General features: G+C 43.7%; 1 protein-coding gene across 1 annotated transcript in view; it reads left to right on the forward strand.

Moving 5' to 3' along the window:
• DNM2 (dynamin 2) overlaps positions 1 to 25,422 on the forward strand; it is a 256,519-nt gene extending 231,097 nt beyond the window's left edge. The window contains exon 20 of the mRNA XM_082254569.1: positions 24,944 to 25,422. Within this exon, the coding sequence (XP_082110695.1) occupies positions 24,944 to 24,974 (31 nt within the window). The 3' untranslated portion in view covers positions 24,975 to 25,422. The remainder of the gene's footprint in view (positions 1 to 24,943) is intronic.
• Positions 25,423 to 25,777: the final 355 nt, after the last annotated feature.

Raw genomic sequence — 25,777 nt, forward strand, 5'->3', positions numbered from 1 at the left:
AAGCCTTCTAGGACTCTTAAGAGTTCGAATTAATGTAATACAACTGGGTGCTTAGCGTTACTGACAAGAATTCTGGAGACACTTGGCAGTTTTGGAGTCATTTATCGAGTATCAGAATTGGGAACTGTTTGCATTATTTTCAAAGCACTCTCTCAGATTCAGTCTTCCTGATTGTCTTTGGAGAATTCCAGTAATAAATGACTGAATATGGTGAGTTACTTTGGAACAACGCAGTTCCTATTTAGACTCTGGTAAGTGAATTCCAATTTACTTCAAGCATTGCCCCCCCCCCCCCCCCCCCGACTCCTAATAAATCACCAGGCTGCATACTCCAGTCTCTGTGCACGCAGTGGTGGCAGTGGGTCTTCTATGGTGTAAGGCCCAGGTGTTCCCTCTTTGGATAACTGTTCTCTCCAACCATTCTAAAGGCCATTGGCCACAGGCATCTCTCAGTGAAGGTCTCTGCATCTGCATAAAGCAAACATTTCAAACCTTCCTTGTGACCAGCAGAAGGCAGAGAACAGCACAGCAATTTGCCTGAATTTAAAAAGCTCATCGGTACAAAGTGCTTAGGGGGTTGTAAAGGACAGGATGACAGGTCCTCTTTTTAGAAGAGAGCAATCAAGACTCTAGAACAGTACAGCTTGCACAGTCTACAAAACCTCTTTCTGATCTTGTAGAGCCTGAGCAGATGCAGTTTGTCGAGTTGTTTTCCTTGGATGAGTCTGCTGCCGCGTGTATATTATGCATACTTTAAATTTTAAGCGTACCTGTCACCTTTTTCGAGAGGCAGGAGCCATTTTGTTTCCTGGGCAAATGGCAGAAACCCTAGTCCAATTAAAATGTTACAGGCTTATAGCGATTTAGATAGGCTCTTTTTTCAACAGGCACACTTCTAGGTGGTGGAACAAGGGCTGTTTTTTCAGGCAGAGCTTCAATCACTGCTGATAAGCTGAAAGGCATTGACATCAGTAAAGGTAACTTGTATAGCAAATAAACCTGTGTGCCTGCTTGCACCTTAAAGAATAAGTGCACTTATAATTTCCTTTTAAGGGAATAGTTAAATTCTTTATAGCCATGATAATTCTAAGAGTATAATCTCTGCAGCAGGAAGGCAGATGTGTCTGAAGTTTCTTGGGAACCCCTATAAGCCCTCTTTCTTGCACCTAACTATACAGAGGGGGATGCTGCTGGCAGACCAGTGTTCTGAGCATGTAAGGACTTTAGCAAATGTATGCAGAGAAGGGGGCACCCTGGGTGCGCAATAATTAACTTTGGACTTTTGAACAAGTATAGTGCTAGCCTAGGTCCACTTAGTACATCGCAAGGAGTAGTTACCTTATGCAAGCAGCCCGTGTACCATCAAACTTTATTGGACACAATCGCATAATGCTTACTGCTCTGCCAGCTTTATGATGCATGCACAAGTCTATACCATATGACAAAACACACGGCAGCATTCTCTGGGGATGTTCCAATCATGGATGTGTTTTCTGAGCTGTTTGAAGTTGGACGATACATTATGGACTCGTGTGACTCTTCTTTGTATAGATAGACCCTAAGGAGCAACTGGTTTGTTACTACCGAGAAAAACTGTGTACAATGACTTCCCCTGTTCTGTACCTTATTAATAAACTAAAATAAAGGGAACATTATCCTTCTGGTGGCTGGTCATTTCACTTCTGGGTGTCTGACTTACTGAACTTGTTCTACTCTATTCGGAAACTGGTATTTCATATTACACAATATTTTCTCTCTGTACCTCCTCTTATTACTTTATATAGCATGCTGGTAATGTCTACTATTCCTCTCTACTAGAGATCAGACCCCCCCCCCCCCCCAAATTGGTCCAATAGCTCCTCCCATTATTCCCAATATTCCCTGTGTGACTCCTCTGGTTACTCCCTGTAAGGACTCCTACTATTACTCCATATAACTCTTACTCCATATAACATTTAAGTAATACTTTTAACCCCTCATTGTATAACTCTTTAATCCACTCACTTTATAAATATAAAATGTATTCAATCATCTTGTTCCTGTATGCCTAAAACACATGCTGACTGGTACTAAATGGTACATTTAATAATGGAAACGTGCTGCCATCGCTGACCTCTCCTAAAATTGCTGGCTTTTGAGCAGTAGCTTTATTATTTACTCTGACCTGTAACAAGTATGCAAATCGAAATGTATACGTCTGGTTTTTTTTTGTTTTTTTTTTTTTTTTCTTTCTTTCTGTCGGTTAACTTAGAATTGCCTGGCATCTGACATTTTCAAAAGGAAATCGGCATTGGCAGCTTCTGTACTTCTACAAGTAGGGTTTCCTTTTTAAAGTAGAATTCCAACTTAAACTTAACTAGTCTTAGAAATACCCCCTCCTATCACCTATTCTGACTAACTGATGTAAGATGTATGTACTTGCCTATTTTAAGCCTGCTCTGGTCACATGATCCCCCCCTATGTCAGCCAGTGGCAGCTGCAGGGGAAAGGAGAGCTCGACAACAACTAGTGATGTCACTGCTCCAGACTTCACCGGCCGGTTTTCTCTTTCCTCCTGCAGCTGCCACTGGCTGACTTTAGGGGATCATATGACCAGAGCAGGCTAAAAATAAGTAAGTATATACATCTTACACCAGTTAGTCAGCATATGTGTTAGGAGGGGGGATTTAGGATAGTTAGATTTGGGTTGAAATTCAACTTTAAGGAAGAATGCTGCGTATAGCATTTTTTTTACATTGTTACATCAGTCCCAGCTGGATCAATGTAACTATGTATACACCATACATGTGGGATCCCTGTAGAAGCTGAAAATCACTAATAGACACCACTAATTTAGTGATCTCCCATACCCTTTGGGTCTTGTCCTGAGCAGCTGCAGCATTCCAAAATCAGGAACTCCTACGCTCAGCTCAGGCACCATTCAGGGAAAGATTTGCATTTTCTTAATAAATGCAAAGCATTCTCTGATTGGACGAGGTAGACAGTATAGCATCACTGCCACACATCTCCACCTTCTCAATCGGAGAGCTTTGTATTTATTAGAAAAAGGCAAAACATTCTCCGAATAGTGCCTGAGCTCACGGCTGACCTCCTGTGTTCACAATGCAGCAGGCCAGCGACTCACTACAGAACCTGGAAGCTAGTCGAGAATCGCTGTAATAGTGGTGCCTACTACATTGTTTTACAGCTTCTAGAGGGATCCCACAGGTTGGGTACAGTGCATCCGGAAAGTATTCACAGCACTTCATTTTTTCCACATTTTATGTTACAGCCTTATTCCAAAATTGAATAAATTCATTATTTTCCTCAAAATTATACAAACAATACCCCATAAGGACATGAAAGCAGTTTATTTAAAATCTTTACAAATATATTAAAAATGAAGTAAAATCCCATGTACTTATGTTTTCACAGCCTTTGCTCAATACTTTGGTGACGCTCTTTTGGCACCAATTACAGCCTCAAGTATTTTTGAGTATGATACTACAAGCTTGGCACACCTATTTTTGGGCAGTTTCTCCCATTCTTCTTTGCAGGACCTCCCAAGCTCCATCAGGGTGGATGGGGAGCATTGGTGCACAGCCATTTTCAGACCTCTCTAGAGTTGTTCAATCAGTTTCAAGTCTGGGCTCTGTCTTGCCCACTCAAGAACATTCACAGAGTTGTCCCGTAGCTACTCCTTTGTTATCTTGGCTGTGTGCTTGGGGTCGTTGTCCTGTTGGAAGATGAACCTTTGCCCCAGTCTGAGGTCCAGAGTGCTCTGGAGCAGGTTTTCATTAAGGATGTCTCTGTACATTGCTGAATTTATTTTTCGCTTGATCCTGACTAGTCTCTGTTCCTGCCAAAAAACTGAAAAACATCCCCACAGCATGCTACTTACACCACAATGCTTCACTGTAGGGATAGTTTTGGCCAGGTGATGAGCGGTGCCTGGTTTCCTCCAGACATGATGCTTGCCTTTCAGGCCAAAGAGTGCAATCTTTGTTTCAGCGGGCCAGAGAATTTTGTTTCTCATGGTCTGAGAGTCCTTCAGGTGCCTTTTGGCAAACTCCAGGTGGGCTGTCATGTTCCTTTTACTGAGAAGTGGCTTCCGTCTGGCCACTCTACCATACAGGCCTGATTGGTGGAGTGCTGCAGAGATGGTTGCTTTTCTGGAAGGTTCTCTACCCACAGAGAAACTCTGGAGCTCTGTCAGAGTGAGCATTGGGTTCTTGGTCAACCCCCTGACTAAGGACCTTCTCTCCAATGGCTCAGTTTGGCTGGGCAGCCCGCTCTAGGAAGAGTCCTGGTGGTTCCAAACTTCCTTTACGGATGATGGCCACTTCTCATTGGGACCTGCAATGCAGGTCTCAATGAGAAGTGGGACAAAGTTTTCTGTACCCTTCCTCAGATCTGTGCCTTGATACAATACTGTCTCTGAGGTCTACAGATAATTCCTTGGACTCCATGGCTTGGGGTTTGTGCACTGACAAGCACTGTTAACTGTGGGACCTTTTATTTAGACAGGTGTGTCTTTCCAAATCATGCCTAATCAACTGAGTTTACCAAAGGTGCACTCCCAAGTTGTAGGGGAATGATTTATGTCCATTTTTATTATTTATTTTTACTAATAATGGCGATCTGCGATTTTTTTATTTTTTTTTGCGGGACTGAGACATTGCGGCCGACTGATCGGACCCCTAACTGACATTTTAGACACCTTGGGGGGGGGGGGGGGGGGGACCAGTGACATTACTACAGTAGTCAGTGCTATAAATATGCATTGTTACTGTAATGATGACACTGGCAGGGAAGGGGTTAACACTGTAAATGTATGCCTCATGCTTACTGAGGTGTGGGGGGAGGGTGTTCTGTAAGAGACACAGAGATCGCAGGTTCAGCTATGCTGAATCCTGTGATCTCTCCCTATCTGTCACAGAAGATCCGCCTGCTTTGTTTACATAAGCAGGTGGGTCTTCTCACGGTTTCCCCGACGATCGGGGGGAGGAAGGTGTTGATTGCCACCTCTCCTCCTCCTCTGGCCCGACTCCCGCTGTGTCTAAACACAGCGAGAGCAGGGCTCTGGCGGCACGTGCGCGCCGCTGGAATCACTTGGAGTCCAGTGACATAGGTCTATGTTACTTGACCCAGGGGAGCCGCACTGCCGCAGTAGGATTACTGTCGGCAAATGGTTAATGTCATTCTGGGTTATTGTTTGTAGAATTTTTGGGAAAATAATGACTTTATTCAAGGGAATAAATCGTCTGTGCTTTGCCACATATCATGTCTAGTATCCTCCATCCCTGTAAATATACATAAACATAAAAGCAAGAGTATGGGACTTTAAATGAGGTTGACTAGACAAGGAAATTTATTATAAAAGTACAATAATACAAAAAACATATGAAGAAGTTTTTTGCAGAAACACATACAGAGATATAGCAACCAGTCATGGTACAATATTATACAAATAATTACAAATAAAATATAAAATACAATATTTTCGGATCATAATCGGATCTCTCTAAAGTAAATAGGTACAATAAAACCTCATGATCTCTGTGTGGACACAAAAATGAATATGTCATGATGCATATGACTCTCTGAGTAATCGTAGGCTCGACGCGTTTCATGGACCTCCGTCCAATCATCAGGAGCTTTAATATATGTCTATAAAGTGAGAATATGAATTAAATTAGTGTATGGGTTACATAATGAAATAAATTGGAAGGTATATAGAAGAGGACACTACCTTGTGCAGTGTCAGAATTCGTGAGCTGTCCAGTCTGGGAATGAGGGACCACAGGGGATCCGGAGAGAGCCTGATCCGGGGCTGAGGCGCGGAATATGTCACAGCAAGGAGACAACAGAGGGAGGAAGAAGGGGACCATAGCCAAAACCACTCGAGGGAATCCTGGTGAGTTGCTTGGAATTAAATTGATAAAGGCACGTTGTAAGCCAAAAAGGCGGGGTCTGTAGGTATGTGTAAAAAACATTCAATAAATATACTGGAAAAATTAGATATGCTGAGAGAACCATCTCAGAAACAAAATTGTCTGCAATATTGAACACTAGTACTCAAATGATTAGACCCAAAACAAGATAGTGCCAGTAAAGAAAACATTTGGGAAGCCACCAAGGAGAAATGGATGATTAGAAATAACCGAGGCTTGCTAATAAAGCCCATGTACGGAATAATGCCAGTAGAAGAGCCAGTGGAGAGACCACCAAGGAAAATAAGTTGATGGAAATAACCAGAGCTCGCTGGTGAAGTCCATAACGAAACCCAGTTAAAGGGAAGGTGGAAGGAGGGAAAGGAGGTGAAGGAAGACCAAGAGGGGAGAGAGGGGACACCTCTAATACAGAGGGAGGGTACCTGTGAGAAAAAGTGAATGAAAAGAAATGTGCCAAAGAAACTCCACAGTAACAAGTGTGCTACTAATTAGCATTGTGAAAAGTGACAAGTGACCCAAGCGTGAGAGGGAAGGTGCCCTGGCGGAGAAAAAGAATATGTCAGGGAAAATTAAAAGGGCTGTGAAGGGAGATAAGTGCGTAACGAAGCCCAATGTGACAGAGATACAATACACTGGAAATCCCAGTTTAATAGGGGTGTGCTAGGGAACAAATGTAGGGAAATTTGGTAATGAGAAATGAAGCTGTGTGCAAGAAGGGTTGTGTTAAATTACCCAATGTTGGTAGCAAATAAGCCTAGAAAAATCAGATGTTGTGTTGATGGACGATAAAAATTTTATAGCCTGCACATCAGGATTTTTTCGGACGAAAAGTCTGAGTCGGCTGTCGAAAGCACCGTACTAACAATCCGAAAATCGGCAGATCGGTCGTCCGGACGAAATTTCCCTTCAGATTTTCTTATCGTGTGCACGGGCCTTTACTCTGTTTTTCCTGACTCCTTGTACCATCCTCAATGAGCTCCCAAACCTCTCCTTTGCCTCATTCCACTTTTTGGAATCCGCTGTAAACATTAGTTGCAGTTGTATGCACACTACAAATACCTTAATTTATAGTTCATCTTGGGAGTGAGCAAGAGAGGGTGGCTATATTCCTACATACAGTGGATGTAGGAATATGAATTTTAGCAAGTTTCAAGTAGCGCTCAATGTGTGAACAAAGCATTCCAAAATCCCTTGTGTGAGATAGCGCTGAGGGCCCTTGCACACTAGCAATCTGTTGTGAAATCTCAGGTTTATGTGTGTTCCTGAATATCAGTGTGTAAGTCTATGAAGAATAAGACTTACCCTGTAGGTACAGTAAATATCTTCTAAATGTGGTACATTTTGGGACAGGGGTCTTCAAACTATTGTCCTCCAGTTGTTCAGGAACTTCAATTCCCATTATGCCTAGTCATGTCTGTGAATGTCAGTTTTATGATGCCTCGTAGGATGTGTAGTTCCGCAACAGCTGGAGGTCTGTAGTTTGAAGATCCCTGGTTTAGGAGATATTTACCTAAGCAGTGCCAATGATGTAACCGGTGCATGCGCACTGCGCTTTCTCTGTGGGTAGAGAACCTTCCAGAAAAGCAACCATCTCTGCAGCACTCCACCAATCAGGCCTGTATGGTAGAGTGGCCAGACGGAAGCCACTTCTCAGTAAAAGGAACATGACAGCCCACCTGGAGTTTGCCAAAAGGCACCTGATGAAACCACACTTTCATCATATCTACCATAATCTCCCTATTACTCTTTCCAAAATAATTTTGAAGGAATGGTATGATCCTTTGCAAATATGCTGTTGCCATTCCTGCATTTGAAGTATTACAGGACTTGCTGCCTCTTCAGCATTTTACCTAAAATCCTATGGTCCATTGGACTAGTGAAGGTGGCAATAGCCAGGTAGATTTTCGAAAAAATGCTCATAAGAAAACTCTCAGTACATTTGACAGCTTGATGAATGTCATTTGAAAGTAAAATTTCACATGCTCTTAACATTCAGTCTTTGGAGCAGGCAGACTTTACCGACTGAAAACCAGTGGCTCTGTTAGAAAATTTAGGCAAAGTTTTCTCTCCTTTTTCAAAAGTTTTCGTCACTGTGGCTGAAAACAAGTGTCGATTTGACCCTACTAATGATTAGAAAATCAAACATTCTTAAAATGAAAAATTTTGAACAAAATTATACTAGTGTATAGCCAGCTTTACTGTCGCATGCTCACATTTAGTGGCAGTTTTGAGACAAACACTGCTACACAGTCCCTTGAAATGTGTACTGTGACCCTGGACTCGTGGACATCATCATTTATCAGCCATTGGCACTGGGAATGAGGAAACTGCGGCACTATACTTGCTCGCTAAGCTGTCAGAGCCATTTCTTTTGTCATTGACAGACGCAGCTCCTTATCTTGACCATTGGGTTTATACTGCCCCCTACAGGAGTAGGACACTAGGCAGTAAAAAGCTTGACTATGCCTATGGGGTAGTCCCAAGCGGTATACTCGGCTACAGGAATTTAGTTTTTTTCTGCCTAGTCAGGAGTAAGGACCTAGTTATTGCTATCTGTTATTTTGTTCCTGTGAGAATCTACAAATCAACTGCCAGACTGGGCGATGGACTGGATAATCTAGATCCGGAGGTTCCCCCCAGTCTGGCCAGCAAGCGTGTGCAGGCCTCAGCTCCGCGCTAGGTCGGCTACAACATAGCCCCACTGGACGGGGGCTGGCCTGCGAGTTAAACGTCTCGAGACGCGAGGGTGCATACAACTTTGCTTCGGCCTTTTTTGCAGCGTTGCTCCTGGCCGACAGCCCTTCTATTCCGATGGAGCAGTGGTCTGTCAGGAGCGATGCCTACTCGGTTTTTGGTATGGTAAGCAGCTGCCCCCCCCCCTCTACCCCTGGAGGGTTTTGGTGGTGGTCGACATGGGCGCCTCCCTGGGACGGTCAGACCCCCAGGTTTGCTTTCCCATTCAGTGTCCCCCCCCCCTTTTTTCTTGGTGGTCTTCTGCGGACTTGTTACCCCTCATCTGCCCCCCCCCCATGGAGTGGCCATACCATTTAGTTCGGTCTGGGGTGTCGAGGTGGGGGGGAGGGAGCACGCCGCCAGCGACCGTACGTTTGACTTTTGGGAGGGGGCAGTACTTGGTATGGGCACCTGCCAGGGCCCCCCTTCCTGCTGGGATCGTGTTCGGAGCTCCTGGGGTCTGATTGGTAGCCATGTTTGTGTAGCCTTGGCGGCCATTTTATTGTGGGTTTCCCATTGAAAAATAGCGGTTGCCATGTTTTTAAACTATAGGACGGTAGTTTGGCAGTGGAGCCCCTCCTCATCCCCTAGTTCTTACTCTGGCATCTTTCTCTTCCTGAATGCCGCATGGTGTGCAGTTATCTTGGTGCTGTAAGTGCCTGATCAGTGGTGGTGAGTCTTTGTGGGGGTCCTCTCTCTGCTATAGCAGTGCTCTGTACTGGGTCCTGTGGTGCCGCCAGCGCGGTGGGGGTGTCCCTAGCAGTTCATATACCTATTTTGTGTGGGTCCTCCTCTTCACTTACGGAGTCCCTGGAGCACATTTCCCTACCTGATCCCCTCTCGGTCCCAACAATCCCTGACTGCACTGACAGCGGTCCTGAAGTCTTTAGTGTCCAAGGTGGATTTGGTTCTGGGAAGACAGGCTAGCAAAAAGCATCCCCTGCCTTCACCTGCTTCATCTGTCTCATCAGATCCTGAATCTGATTCGGCCACAGCAGATGCGAGTTACCCTTCTGGGTCTGCGTCCACGCACCCTGCGTGCTCAGATAGTGAGGATAATTCCTCTGCTCCTCTAGCCGCGCATGAAAAGGCACTAGTGGATGCGCTGGGCGTGTCAGTGTGTGAAACTTTAAAGATGGAGGATTCGGCTGATGCACCGATCCCTTTTGTCACCCACAGGCCCTCCAAAGTGGTGAGAGTGTTCCCCTTTCACGCTTACTTTGAGAATATTGTCACAAAACATTGGGGTTGTTCAAAACACACTTTTGCGCTCCCTAAGCATCTTGCGATGCTGGATCCTTATGAGGATTCTCTGCCCAAAAAGTGGACAGTACCACCTGTAGTGGACTCATTGGTTTCAAGGTTAAATAAGGCTACCTAATTACGGATGAGGAGTCCCTGGCCTTTAAAGATTGGTCCGCCGTATGTTCACTGTGGCTGGTTCGGCACCTAGCCCGGTATTTACTATTGCCCTGGTGTCGCAAACTCTGGCCGAGTGGGCTAAACCTTTACGCCGGGACCTGGAGGGGGTACCGCTTCCCCCTGCCTTTGCGGAGCTGGCAGATAAGTTGGTCCAGGGGCTGCAGTTTGTCTGTGATGCCTCTTTGGATGTGGCTCCTTTGATTTCTAGACTGTCTGTCTCAGCAGTGGTCCTTCAGCGTATTATCTGTCTGAAATGCTGGTCTGCGGACTAGACTTCTAAGAAGCCCTTACCTGATCTCCCATTTGTAGGGGGATCGCCGGTTTGGAGCTTCCTTGGATGACATAATCAAGGGCTTCACAGGAGGAAAGAGTACTCCTCTTCCGCAGGTTTCCAAGGCCAAGGAGCCCTGTCTAAGACTGGGGCCATTCTTCCCGCCTCGTAAGAGGCCTTTCTGTCCCTCAGGGTCTCAAGACAAGGGATCTAAGCCCTTCAGGGCCTCCACCGGAGGTTCCAAGAGGACCTGGTCTGGCAAGCCACGAGCGGGTTCTTCCAGACCTGCAGACAAGGCTTCCTCTGCATGAAGGAGCGCCCTCACCCGTATCTGGGGTGGGGGGGGGGGATGTCTTCAGTGGTTTCCAGATCTGTGCACCCCCCTAGTATAGGACAAGTGGGTCCATGAAGTCATTCAGTCTGGCTACAAGATCAAGTTCTGTCTTATCCTCCGGAAAAGTTCTTCCCTTCCAACCTGCACTTGTCCCAAGGTCGCTTACGGGGTCTCTTTGGGGCAGTGCAAGACTTGTTACTTTAAGGGGTGATTGTCCTGGTTCTGACTTTGGAACATTTTCAGGGGTTTTACTCAAACCGGAGGCAATTCAGCTTCTGTTCTGTTCAGCAGACAGTCATCCCTCCGGGCTTGCATCTGGGTGCTGGGCCTGATGGTGTCTACCTTCGAGGCAGTTCTGTTTGCACAGTTCCACATGAGATCTCTGCAAAAAGGGATCCTGGTAAAATGGGACAAGAATCCTCAGTCTCTAGACAATCTGATCCTGTAGAGTCGGGGTACAAGAGGGTCTCTGCTCTAGTGGCTTTGTTCTCCGGCGCTTTGACAGGGAAAATTCTTTCTCCCCCCTGTACTGGACGGTTGTCACCACGGATGCCAGCCTGTCCAAGTGAGGAGTTGTTCTTGGCACAGATTGTGCTCAGGGTGTCTTCCAGAGTCCAGACTGCCGATCAATGTACTGGAACTCCGAGCAATTACTTTGTCTGCATCGTTGATCAATTCATCTTCAGGGGTGTCGAGTATGCATTGAATCGGACGATGCCATGACCGTGGCCTGTGTCAATCACCAAGGGGGCACAAGAAGTGCCTGGGCGGCTCGGGAAGTAGCCGGTATTCTAAGCTGGGCAGAACGATTTGTTCCAGCCCTCTCTACTGTACACATTCCAGGGGTGGAAAATTAGGAAGCGGATTACCTCAGTCGACAAGTGTTGGACCAGGGGCAATAGTCATTTCATCCGGAGTTGTTTCATCAGTTGTGTCTCCAATGGGGTACTCCCGAGGTAGACCTGTTGGCCTCTCATCTCAAAAAGATCGAGGCAGAAGGGATTCAGGTCATTCTAGTGGCTCCAGACTGGCCTTGCCAGTCTTGGTACGCCAATCTGGTACGGCTGGTCTCCGATGCTCCTTGGAGACTTTCTCTTGGGGAAGATTCTTCTGTCCCAAGGGCCAATCTTACATCCTGCTTTACAGTTGCTGGCTTTAAGGGCTTGGCTGTTGAAAGCCAGGAGTTGAAGGATAGAGGCTTGTCTTAATCTGTGATTCCTACGCTGTTAAAGGCTAGCAAATCTACCTCTAGGAAGAGATCTATCATCGTACGTGAAAGCCATACATTGTGTGGTGTGAGTCTCTTGGGGTTCACCCTCGCTCCTTTTCAGTGGCTTGGCTATTGGCCTTCCTCCAACGGGGGGTTGAGCAGCACCTGGTGTACCATTAAGGGCCATGTTTTGGCCTTAGCATTTTTCTTTAAACGTCCATTGGCCACACATTCCTTGGTGTGTACTTTTTATCCTGGGAGTTCAACATTTGGCTCCTCCCGTGTGGCCTCCATTACCGCCATGGGTCCTCAATTTGGTGCTGTCAGTTCTTCAGAAGTTTCCTTTCAAAAGTCTTTGGGAGGTTCCCCTGCTTACGTTATCCAAGAAGATGGGAGACCTGAGCGAGCTGCAGCGGGAGGTGGGGGGGGAAGACGTCCCCTCCAGCTCCTTGTAATGACAGCTGAGCGGCTTCTCAGCCGCATCGGTTGTCATTACAAGTCAGCCAACCGTCGGCTATGGACAGCGGTACCATGGTGATGCCTCTAGCTGCAGGCATTGATCCGGTACAGCACTTTCCCGCAATATCGGTAACCTCAGGGGCCAATTCCGATATATCTGGGAAAGTGCATATCAGCCCCTGATAATCGGTCGAACCCTAGTCAATGAACATCAGATAAATGGATTTTACAGTAAGTCAAAAATCCCATTCTTCCTTCCCACCTTTTGACAGCAACACCCTGAGGTTCTCTAGTTACAAGGGCTACCTGTTCGCTAAGCCACCCCCCCCTCCATTTTGGTCTGTATCATAGTCTTATGTAATGGTCTATTATTCTATTTCATCATGGGTGAGCGCAGATAACCTAGTGCCATTCCTGGCGTTGGGGGGGGGGAAATAATTTTTTATTTTTGAAATGAAAAGATCACATGCGATTTGTTAAAAAAGAAAAAAGGGAGTTGTTCCCAGTAGTAACCAAACGGGTTTCATCTTTTTCATATAGGTAAATGAAAGATGATCAGTGTGGGCGCACCCCCCCAGTTTTTGCTTCCTGAAATTTTTATAAATATTTTTATACATTTTTATAATTTAAATTCTGTACTTTGCAAGCAGCAAAATATGGGTGGAGAATCTGTTATCTGCAGTTTATTTAGCAAAAATAACTTTTCTTTTGAAAATTAAGATTGTCTACAGGCAAAAGGTGACCAGAAGGGAAATTTATCAGACTGAAACTTTCTACAAAGTTTACCTTGTTCAAATGTATATCTTTATGACATAAATTCTGTACCGAATACTGATGAACATTAGGTGATGAATATGGCAAAATAGGCTTCATTAACAAGTGTAAGCTTTAAAGTATGATTGATAGTCCACACCTGCAAAGAAATTCACTTTAAGGTCAAGAATCTGTTGACTTTCACTGGTTATTCTACAGCATTAAAAGATATATTAGGCAATTCTGTGGTTCCAACCTTGTTGTCGCAGTGTGGTGAAGGACCTTTTCTTTTCCAGCAGGACTGTGCCCCTGTGGACAACGCCATCTCAATAAAAATCATGGTTGGATGGAATTGCTGTGGAGCAGGGGTGTTCAAACATTTGGGCCACATTTTAAGAAGAGGAATTGCCTTGGACCACACATAAAATAAAAGTTAACGATCGCTGATATAGATAATGTACCTATCTGAGTAATAAAAATTTTTTTTTTGTCCATTATTTTTTATTGTAAAAGAGTACATCTTAAACCTAGTGCAATATTTGACAGTTTTTGATAAACGCATCAAAATCTGGTTCGATGGAGGTAGTTAGCATTTCTCAATGAATTCCCAAGGTGCTCATCAGATAATAAAACCTTGCCTGGCATATGCAGTTCAGTTTTGAGCAACAGTTCACAATAAGGATAGCGGGTATCTAGAGAGAGTGCAAGGGCAACCAAACTGATAAGAGGCATGGAGGAGCTCAGTTATGAGGAAAGATTAGAGGAACTGAATTTATTATCTCTTGAGAAGATAAAGGGGGATATGAGGAACTTGTATACATACATAGCCCATATAGTAAATTTGGTGGTGAGTTAATTACTTTAACGTCATTACAGAGGACGGGGGGGCACACTTTACATCTAGAGGAAATAAGATTTCATCTCCAAATATGGAAAGGTTTCTTCACAGTAAGAGATGTGGAATAGACTCCCTCCAGAGCTGGTTCTGGCTAGCTCAGTAGATTGCTTAAGAAAATGCCTAGATTATTTCCTCAATATTCATAATATACCTGGATACTAACATTTATAGATAAAGTTGATTCAGGGAATTCCCAATTATCCCTTGGGGGATCAGGAAGGAATTTTTTCTCCTGCTGGTGCAAGTTGGTATTTTTTGCCTTCCTCTCTGGATTAACTGTAGGTATAGGATTGTGAATTTGGGATTGTATAATTTTTTTTTTCCCCTTTTATTGGTTGAACTAGATGGACTTTGTGTCTTTTTTCAACCAGACTATCTATATATTTTGGTTCTAATTTTGCCCTTCATGTGATTCATCCATGAAAATAGTTGTTTACAAATCTAGGTGCTGCCAAAAACAGATAACATGAATGAAGGCGTGATTGTAAAGAGGGGGAGATTTTTCTTTAGAAAGATAAACCTTATAAAAGTCCAGTAAATGGTCACACTCACATTTTCCTTGTCCACATGTGTTCGCTAAGTGTAAACGCATTTTTACAAAAAAATCACTCCCAAAAAAGCAACAGTTTGCAGTAGTTTACGATTTTGTGTTGGGCCGCATTCATTGGACACCCCTATTGTAGAGGAACTTAATTGTCCTTCAGGGAGCCCTGACCTCAACTGTACTGATCATCTTTGGGCTGAATTGGAATGTTGAGTTCCAGACAAGTATTCTTGCCTAACATCGGTACCCAACTTCTTTGGTTGTATTAGCACAAGTTTCCACAGACACTCTCCAAAGTCTTGTCCAAAGCCTTCCCAGAAGAGTGGAGATTGCAAAAGTGTGTGTTTGGGGGAGGGACTGTAAATGGCCATGATTTTGGAATGGAATGTCCAAGTTCATAAAGCTTTAAAATCACAAAACTTTGGCCATATAGTGGGACCTATGAATGGAATTAGGGTTCATTGTGTGCATATACAGAATCTGGAGTATTACTATTGGAAGAGTGGACTTTCCAAAGCTGATGCTTTTGTTCCTGCCTGTGGAAGACAGGCCTTTGCAGCATGAAAGGCTTGTGATTTACTGGCTGTTAATATGAAGGTAGCATTGGAGACTTCTGACTCTAGCTGAATGTTAACCTGCTGTATTGTATAAGTCAACAGAAAATTATTTTAACAGTCTTGCTAGAGTGAATATGTAAGGCGCAATAGTAAGATTGCAATGCTTTTCTTGAAGAAAATTTTGTTCTAGCTTTCGCTCAGTGTTTTCACATGTCTAGAAGCCCAGGCCTTTTGGTCATGTGATCTCTGGCTAAATCAATCTGAACTCTGATCTTCCACAAAAGTTACATAAGTGAGTAACTAGGCCTACAGAAGTGATCAGCACAGATAGAAAACGTGCAGGAATACTCATGTTAATTATTTTTCATTTTTTTTAACCTAGCGGGGCTGTTGCATTAGATCCTTGTAAACATAGGAGTAAGAGAATATACTCTTAATTGAAGATTTCCTAATAGGTTTTAACAGCTCTGTTCTGAACGTGCTGTGCATGCTGCTCCTGTACAAGCTGGAGCCTCTATGAACAGGCTTTAAACACTTTTAAAGGGAAACCATGTTTTGGATGCATTTTTGCTATTTAAATAATGTTTTCCCTACAATGTTATTGCACAAATATTTATTTTCAAAGTACAGTGCATTCTGAAGGGGAATAAGTTTACAAGAGCATAAATAAACCCTGGGTGGCTAAACTCCAACATAAAAAATGCATATTAAAACTAAAGAAAAGGCCTTCAAAATATACAAGGCTGAGGGGTCATTGGCAGCATTCCAACATTACAAAGAGTGCAATAAGAAATGTAAAGGTGAAGTCAAGGTGGCTAAAATAGAACACGAAAGACATATAGTGCAAGAGAGTAAAAAAAAAAAACAAGAAATTATGTAAAAATATAAATAGTAAGAAAGCGAGACCAGAACACAGTGGCCCCATAAAAGATGACAAAGGGAATCTGGCCACAGAGGACAGAGAGAGAAGGGGAAGTTTTAAATAAATTCCTCTCTTCGGTCTTCACAAAAGAATTGGGGGGGGGGGGTACACTAACCAAGCTTGTAATGTTACATTTAAATAATATACCTCAGGAAGCATCCCCATGGTTAACAGAAGATAGACTTAGAACTAAACTTGAGAAACTTAACATAAATCACCGGGTCCGGATGGCTTGCACCAGAGGGTTCTTAAAGAAGTCAGCCAGGTGATAGCCAGACCGTTACTCCTGATCTCTATGGATAGTCTACAGCAGGGTTTGGTGCCAGCTGATTGGGAAAAAAGACAACGTGGTACCAATATTTAAGAAAGGGCCGAGATATATCCCGGGGAACTATAGGTCGGTCAGCCTAACGTCAGTAGTCTGCAAAATTTTGGAGGGGATGTTAAGGGACTATATACAAGACTTTAGTAATGAAAACCGTATTGTTATTAGTAATCAGCATGGATTCAAGAAAAATCGTTCTTGCCATACCAATCTATTAACCTTCTATGATGAAGTGAGTTGCCATCTAGATAAAGGAAGGTCTGTGGATGTGGTGTATATGGACTTTGCAAAGGCATTTGACACCGTTCCCCACAAACGTTTACTGTACAAACTAAGGTACGTAGGTATGGACCATAGGGTGAGTACCTGGATAGAGAACTGGCTCCAGGGGAGAGTACAGAGGGTGGTGATAAATGGGGAGTACTCGGATTGGGCGGGTGTGGAAAGTAGGGTCCCCTAGGATCTGTCCTGGGACCAATCCTGTTTAATCTATTCATAAACAACCTGGAGGATGGGCTATCCAGCACAATCTCGGTATTTGCAAATGATGCTAAGCATGCCAATATCTTCTATGCAGGACCTGGTAACCTTACAAGCAGACCTCAACAAAATAATGGGGTGGGCAACTATATGGCAGATGAGGTTTAATGTTAAAAAATGTAAGGTAATGCACTTGGGTGTCAGAAATTCAAATGCAAGTTACTCGCTAGGGGGGGGACCTCTAGATGAATCTAAGATGGAAAAGGACCTGGGGGTCCTATTCGACAATAGGCTTGGCAGTGGTATGCAATGCCAAGCTTCTGCAAGCAAAGCCAGCTGAATACTGGCATGTTTAAAAAAAGGGGATTCACTCCAGAAATAAAGAGATTATTCTCCCACTTTACAAGACTCTAGTCCAGCCACATCTTGAACATGCCGTCCAGTTCTGGGCACTGGTTCTCAGAAAGGATGTGCTGGAACTGGAGAGAGTCCAGAGAAGGGCAACAAAGATAATTAGGGAATGGAGGACATCAGTTATGAGGAAAGACTACAAGCACTGAACTTATTCTCTCTGGAGACGCTTGAGAGGGGATATGATATCAATGTACAATTACTGTACTGGTGAGCATAGCATGAGGAACAAACTTTTCAGAGAAAGGGAATACAATAAGACACTAGAAGAAAAGCGGTTTAACCTTTAAACTACGTAAAGGGTTCTTTACTGTCAGAGCAGTAAGGGTGTGGAATTCTCTTCCACAAGCAGTGGTATCAGCAGGGAGCATCGTTCATTTAAAAAAACTTTCAGATGGACACCTTAAAGAACACAACATAAAGGGGTATACAATGTATGGGTAACAGCAAACACACACATTATAGTTTGAACTGGATGGACTGATGTCTTTTTGTTCAACTTCACTAACTATGTAACTATGGCTGGCTAATAAGAGGACAGTAGACAGAGATTGCTTTAAGGGTCACTTTGACTAAAGCCTCGTACACACGCACTGATTGTTGGCCGACCGATCGGCCGTCTTTTGTCCAGTGTTGCTGTGTTGGTTGAAATGTGCTCTAGACTGCACACTAATTTTTTCGGCCAATAACAACCAACTTCAGAAGTGATGTCATGTTTACTTTCCGTGTGTTTTTTCTTCTCTGAGCATGCCCAGTCTTGCTCATCTGATTTTTGTCTGCCGAAATCTGTACTGACTGACGAACAATCGGCCGTTCTGTTGACGGCCAACAAAAATTTTATAGCATGCACACCAGATTTTGTTCGGCCGAAAAGTCGCAGTCGGTTGTGCTAAGCATCATACTAACAAGCCGACAATCGGACAATCGGCCGATCGGACGTTGGCCGAAAATTCACGTCCAACAATCGGTGCGTGTGTACGAGGCTTTAGCATTGAGCCCTCTGATGAGGGACAAGTTATTGCTGTGATGGTTCTTCAAGGAAACCGACTTCCCTCAGCACAGCATGATTCAAAGGAGACAAAAGTTTCACCTCCAATCTGGCAAAAGGCTATATGATAGTAACGTGCAATATTTCATGTTTACTGAAATAAATATACATGATTTCGACCATAATCGACAAGCCAAACCACTGTCCATTTCCCAAATGCAGCTTGTTAATGGGTCTATCATCACTGTTCATTTTATCACCTCTCCTCTCATTTTCTGTTTATACACAGACTCCATCCCACTTGAACTCTGTTTTGGGTAGATAGCAATGAGGTAGCAGCTAGCATCTTGTATCTCTGTGACTCCAGTGGTAAGATTCTTCCATAGCAGTCTCTGCCTTCGCTTTCTCCCACAGGGAAGATGGCACCTTTGTTGCTGGATTCCATAATTATTTTTTTCTGCGAGAATCTACAGTGACACCATTGGGCTTTCTGAGCTGTGGAGGAACAGGGAATTCCATAGGGGATATTTGCCACTGTATATACAAATATACAAAGTAATTTTGTTCTTGAAACGAAGTCTGTAGAGAAATAAGAGGGCTCCCATTACTGACCTCCCTCTGAAAATATTAGTTGCCTGACTGTAGATTCAACAGCTTTATTATCTATAGTGTCAGGGTCCCAGGAAACCAGACCACAAGGAGATGCAGGTAAAATAAAGCAGTTTATTGGAGCAAAAGCAATAAACGTACAGCAAGAGTGAGGAGTAAGGTCAGGTACAAGCCGGAGTTAAGTCCAGAAGCGGGTAGCCATCCGAGCCAGAGTCGAGTCCAAAAGCGGATAGTCATCCAAGCCGGAGTAGAGTGCAGAAGCGGGTAGTCAGCTGATGTGAGGTCGGGAGCCAGGAGAGTTGTCAGCCAAACACAAAGAGCAGAAGACTGCTAGCGGTTATGCACCGTGGAGCACAAATGCAAGCGCAAGGACTGCAACCCATCAGGTGATTGATATAGTCAGGTGTGCAGCAGCATCATTGTGTGACACCCAAGCAGCAGGCAAGTGATGATCCAATCAGAGTTTATAAGAGGCAGCAGTCTGCACATGTTCAAGATGGCTGCCAAAAGGAGGGCAAGGTAAGACCTTGACATATAGTAATTGATCTACAGCAAGAAAAGTGAGATTAAAGTCAAAACTGCACACTTGTTCTCAGTCGGAGAGCCAGAAAGTATTAACGTTGGAGCATCAGTATGACAACCAACAGCCATACCTGGGAACTTTGTAACCCCAGAGCCTAAAATGCTGTAGGGAAAGAGGGGGTGGGGGCTACACGGGTCCACTGCATGGGGAGGAATTAGGGTTGTGACCAAAATATTAGTTTATGGAGGTGTGGGTTGATAGTGAGAGGCCAGCAGGGAACTATGGTTGTGTACCTCAAAACAACTTGTATTGACATGGACACATAACCCTGATCTGTGGTAATACATAGGCAAATGTGGCAAGTATTGCACAGAAACCTTGCAGTGTATTGGAACATACTAGAACTTTGGAAAGCAGTTGGGCAACAGCTGTGGGTAACACTATAGCAACATTGTCAATACATGGGCAACAGACCGTTATTATGTGGGCAACATTTGGTAAATCATGACAATATGTGACTAACAAACTGGCAGTCATTTTAATACATGGGCAATGATCACAAAATATGGGGAATGCATGGGTAACTGTAACCATATGTGGGTAAACGGGCAACGGCAGCATACCCTGTCCCATTACCTGTACTCCCTCTGCACAGCAGCTGCAAGCCATTCTCTCACTATGGTTACACACATTCTTTCAGTGGACAAAAGGAGAAGCGAACACAGCCCCCACCTCCTCCAAATAAGTGAAAGCAGGGATGTAAACAAAAAGGAATTCTCACCATTGGAGTTTTAAGCTGCCCATAGATAGGTTCATTTTTTTTTTTTTTTTTCAACCAGCAGCTTGAAAGAAAATAACTGACCTGATTTCCCCATCCAGACATTCAAGAGGGGTGGGGGGGGAATCCTCCCTGCTGAGCTATTGTATTCTGACAGCTGGAAGACTTCTCCAAAGTCAGAGTACACTGATCAGCACTGCAGGCTGTAGCCTGTGGCACTGATCCAGCTACTAAACTGTGACAAGGCAGTTGCACAGAAGTCCATTGGTACATCGACTTCTCTTCAACCAGAGTGCCCATAGAAGGATCGAAGTCTGTTTTAACAGATGTCAGAATACACTGATCAGTGCCTCAGGCTATAGCCTGCGGTGCTGATTAAGTGGCTGAAATGTGACAGAAGTTGTATTGGGCACTCTGGTTGAAGTGAAGTCAATGTACCAAACATGGTTTAAAGTTCAGCTGATGCCAAATTTCTTTCCATGTATGGCAAGCTTTAGAAAAAATATCTAAGTATCAAAGGAAGTAAATAAACCCCCTGCTAGCCATCCAAAACTGCAATATTCAAGTTGGATATGTGTGGCACTCTTAAGGCCCGTACACACGTACCGATTGTCGGCCGTAAAGATTCGGCCGACGACCGATCGGCCGATTGTAGGCTTGTTAGTATGATGCTTCCGACAGCGCATTTTCGGCCAAACAGAATCTGTCGTGCAGGCATTAAAATTTTTGTTGGCCAACACCAGAATGGCCGATTGTTCACCAGTCAGTACAGATTTCGGCCGACAGACAGCAGATTTGCAAGACTGGGCATGCTCAGAAAAGAAAAAAGACAAGGAAAGTTAACCATCACATGACATCACTTCTGCAGTCGGCTGTTGTTGGCCGACAAAATTCGTGTGCAGTCTTTTGCACTTTTCAACAGACACGACAGCCCTGGACAAAAGACGGCCGATCGTTCGGCCGACGATCAGTACATGTGTACAGGGCTTCAGACTGAACGTGGATCTTACTTATGGATATAATACCAGTATAGTAAAGGAAGACCCACCACCACACACAAGACATTGGCTAAATTCATAACAGTAATTCACAAATACAAGTAGAATAATCAATATTTGTATTTTAAATAAGTGTGGAAATTTGCATTCATCCCCTTCTAGTTTTTTACTACATCATATGGAAGAAAAAAAATTCTATATAACAAATGCACGCTTAAAGCCCTGCCCTTGGTTGTTTTCTAAATATACTCATGCAGTGGTGTCCCCTCAACCACTGGAAGAGGTAAAGGCTGATATGGTTGGGGGGGGGGGGGGGGGGGTAAGTACACATGTCCCTTATTCTTTGCTCTTCCTGCAACCAGCTATCTGATGCTCCTGAAATGTTGTAGGCCATCACCGTCCTCCTGTACATTGCAGAATGGCTGGTCTTGCATAGTACTGAATAAAAGAAAAGAGCTACAACTGGTTTGGCACCAAAGTGGCTTTAGGGGGCTCATATCACAAAGAGAGGAAAAGCTGCGGGAGTGAGGGATTTGAGCTTAAAATATAATTAGCCATAAAATGATATTATAACATCTACTGATGGCGATAACCTAATAATCTAGTAGTGGCCTTCCCTAGCATCTCTTAGCTGCAGGTAGCTAATTTGTAGATAGCGACTGTCAGTGTGGTATTGGTCACATGACCAGTACCAGAAGAGAAAGGCGCTTACAAGATTTAAGTAGAATGGGAAATATTTAACATCTCATCCTCTTTCATGGTGCTGGATGATGATTATTTTAATCAAATTTACATAAACAGGACTGGTCCACTTTAAAAAGAATGGTAAATGATATATTTCATGTAATAGATGCCTGTAAATTAACTGCAAGCTCTGTGCACAGTACTGGTAGAGGCAGTGAGCCAATTACAGGAACGGGTTGAGATTCCAAGAAAAGATGCTTACAACAGTTGTAAAGAAGATTTTTGTTTTTGTTTTTTAATTCTGGAACAGATAAACTGACAATGAAAAGCCAACGATTTTTAGAGAGCAATTGTACCTTTTTATTAAAAAATATAAACCCTGGCACCCTTGGCGTCCCAGCCAAGACTCTATCTGCATGACGTTTACATATTCTCCCGTGCTTGCATGGGGTTCTACTGGGTACTCCAGTTTCCTCCCACATACTGAAGACATGCTAGTAAGTTATTTGACGTCCGTATATATTGGCCCTAGTGTGCGAGGGTCTAAATATCCACCCTCATGGGCAGACCCTGCTAAGAGTCGTTCAAGTGGCTAATGCAGCTTTTGTTATTATTTCAAACTTAGAGCCACACAAAAACGTAAGATTCCATGGTTGAATGCAATATTACTATGAAGCCTGCAGTCACACCTGTGCACTGGAAAATTGCCCGGGCAACATAGAGGAAAATCACGCTGCATCTGAGGTCTTTCTTTAGGAAACATATGATGAGGAACCCTATTTTGAGGTTTTGTTTTTTTCTAAAAAGGTACACCTGATCTTTAACGGCTTGCTGACTGTGCACTGCACACGCGATTCTGCATTTCCAGGTAGGGGGGGCGCTTGCCCACCTGGCTATGCTGTGACCCGTCACAGCACATGCCGATCACTGGCTCACCGCCTAAGTGTTAAACAACACAGAGCAGTATTTAGTGATAGGGGATCTAGTTTCTTTTTTATTCCCTGCTAAGCGGAGAATGAAAACCACTAGATCCCTAGTAAAATCAGCACGCAGTACACACATAAACACTTGTTAGGCACGTATTTAATTCCTTCCTACCCAGTGTCATTAGTACAGTGTCAGTGCATATTATTAGCACAGATCACTGTAATAATGTCACTGGCAGTTAGTTCCCACAGTGTCTGTTCGTGTCAGATTACCTGCCACTATAAGTCGCTGATGACTGCCATTACTAGTATAACATTTTTTTTTTAAATTCCAGTATCCATACCATAGTTTTTAGATGCTATAACTTTTCCACAAACCAATCTGTGACGGTACTAACCATCACTATGAGTGAAAGACAGATAAGTAATGGTTTGGATTGCTTCAATATTTGTCAGCAAAATCTTCATATAGAAATATGAAGATTTAATACCACCTTACACAGTGTATTCCATGCTTGGCTGTGAGAGAGACACAAAGACTGTCATTCGCCCAATTCCCTGTTGTTTTTGTATTGGGAGGGAATTTGAATTGTGTTATTGTTTACCTGTTTGTTCCATTGTTAAATGTTAATGACCCATAAAGACATGGATGATCGAGTTTGGGGTGGAGGAACTTGACTGCCCTGCACAAAGTCCTGACCTCAACCTGATAGAACACCTTTGGGATGAATTAGAGCAGAGACTGCGAGTTGTTCCAACATCAGTGCCTGACCTCACAAATACGCTTCTGGAAGAATGGTCAAACCTTGCCATAGACACACTCCTAAACCTTGTGGACAACCTTCGCAGAAGAGCTAAAGCTGATGTAGCTGCAAAGGGTGGGCCAACTCAATATTGAACCCTATGGACTAAGTCTGGTATGCCATTAACCACTTGCCGACCGCCGCAAGTACATATACTGCGGCGGTCAGCCCCTCACAGGCAAAGTGACATATGGGTACGTCACTAGCCTGTGAGGCTCTCGGGAGTGAGCACGCGCCACCGGAGGCGCGCTCCCGCTCGCTCACGGACCCCCCCTGCGCGTGTGCCTGGCGGACCCGATGTCTGCCGGGCACGCACGATCGTCTGTTAGATGTAAACAAGCCGCCTGTCATTCTCCCCTGTGTAAGAACAGTGATCATACGGTTCTACTATGTAGGACCGTTGATCACTGTTCCTACACCTCAAGCCGCAGCCAATCACAGTTAGAATCACGCCCCTAGGGACACACACAACCCCTCCCTCTCAAAGTTAACCCTTTCACTGCGTGTCATTTTACAGTAACAGTGAATATGTATAGCACTGATTACTGTAGTAATGTCACTGGTAACCCCAAAAGTGTAAAAATGTCAGTCAAGGGTCCGATCTGTCCGCCGCAATGTCGCAGTCCCGCAAAAAAAAAATCGCAGATCGCCGCCATTACGCGTTAAAAAAAAAAACAACAAAAATGACAAAAATCTTTCCCTTAGTTAGTAAACGCAATAACTTTTGCGCAAACCAATCATAATACGCTTTTTGCTATTTTTTTACCAAAAATATGTAGCATAAAACAAATTGGCCTAAAAATTTTAAAAATTTAGATTTTTACTTTTTTTTTTTTTTTTGGAATTTCATATAAAAAAATTTGAAAAATCTTGTTATTTTTGCAAAATTTACGCTCTTTTTTTGTTTATAGCGCATGATCAAAAAAATCGCACAGGTGATCAAATACCACCAAAAGAAAGCTCTGTTTGTGGGGAAAAAAGGACGTCAAATTCGTTTAGGTACAGCGTCACACGACCGCGCAATTGTCCGTTAAAGTCACGCAGTGCCGAATCGCAAAATACCCCCTGGTCAGGAAGGGGGTAAAATCTTCCGGGGCTTAAGTGGTTACAGTTCATGTGCGTGTAAAGGCAGGTGTCCCGTTACTTTTGGTAATATAGTGTAGTTTGAGTTTGGTGTGAAGGAACTTCATTGCCTTGTGACCCAATGAGACACCTTTTGGATGAATTGGAATGCTGAATGCAAGCTAGCTCTTCTTGTCCAACTGACCTGTAATCTATTTCTTTGCAGGAGTCAAATCAGAATTGATTTTTTTATTTTCATTTGCCATGTTATGCATTCCAAAACCTTTAAATGTTAATAACTTCTAATTTTTTGTTTGCAGAAGACCACCTCCAGGCAAGCCACTCTGGTGATGAGATCTTCAACATAATCTGTAAACCTGGGTGCCTTCCATGGGTTATGACATTTTTACACTGTCCATTTCATAATTTTGCAATTAGGTGGAACGCAGATCCACCCTGAAACATCCTTATCGGGCGAGCAACTAATGATATTCTTGAATGAGAAGAATTCAATCTTTCTGTCTAAAGATCTTGGTCATCGTATAGGACAGAGAGGAACGATAACCTGATCACACACAACTACCTGGATTGCAGACTTTGTTGTGCTGTAGTATGAGAAAGGTTCCTTGGTAGAAAGTTGGGACATTATCTCTCCATTCTGCAAAAGTGACAGCTGCACAATACATTTGGAATTAGGATCAACAGAATATAATGAAACCTTGAGATGTGGACATGCGCTCTATAATGAACGTTATTCAAGACTGCCTTCATGGTGTAATCAGTACTGGGTTGTGATTTGGGTTTTTTGAGTGCTTTATGGTTTTTTAAACAAAATGTGGTTTGTGCTGGAGATAGCAGTTTGTGAACAAAGAAAAGCCCCCTATGCTTACCTTCCTTGACTTGCCCTCAACCACTGGACCACATGAAGAGCTGAAGTGCTTAAGACCAATGCAGTCTGGACTGAAATACCAGTATAGGATCTGTTTGAAAATGCGAACTCACAACAGATTTGTTTTACAAGTAATTTTTCGTTAGCAGTTTACAGCAGATAGGAGAGCATCAGCCAACTTAACACTTATGCCTTGGTTTACTAGGACGTGCATGGCCTGAGTCCCACCTGAAATATGCATGGGCCATATCCATCTGCTGTAACT

Source organism: Pelophylax lessonae, assembly GCF_965119305.1.
Source record: "Pelophylax lessonae genome assembly, chromosome: 4".
Classification (NCBI taxonomy): Eukaryota; Metazoa; Chordata; class Amphibia; order Anura; family Ranidae; genus Pelophylax; species Pelophylax lessonae.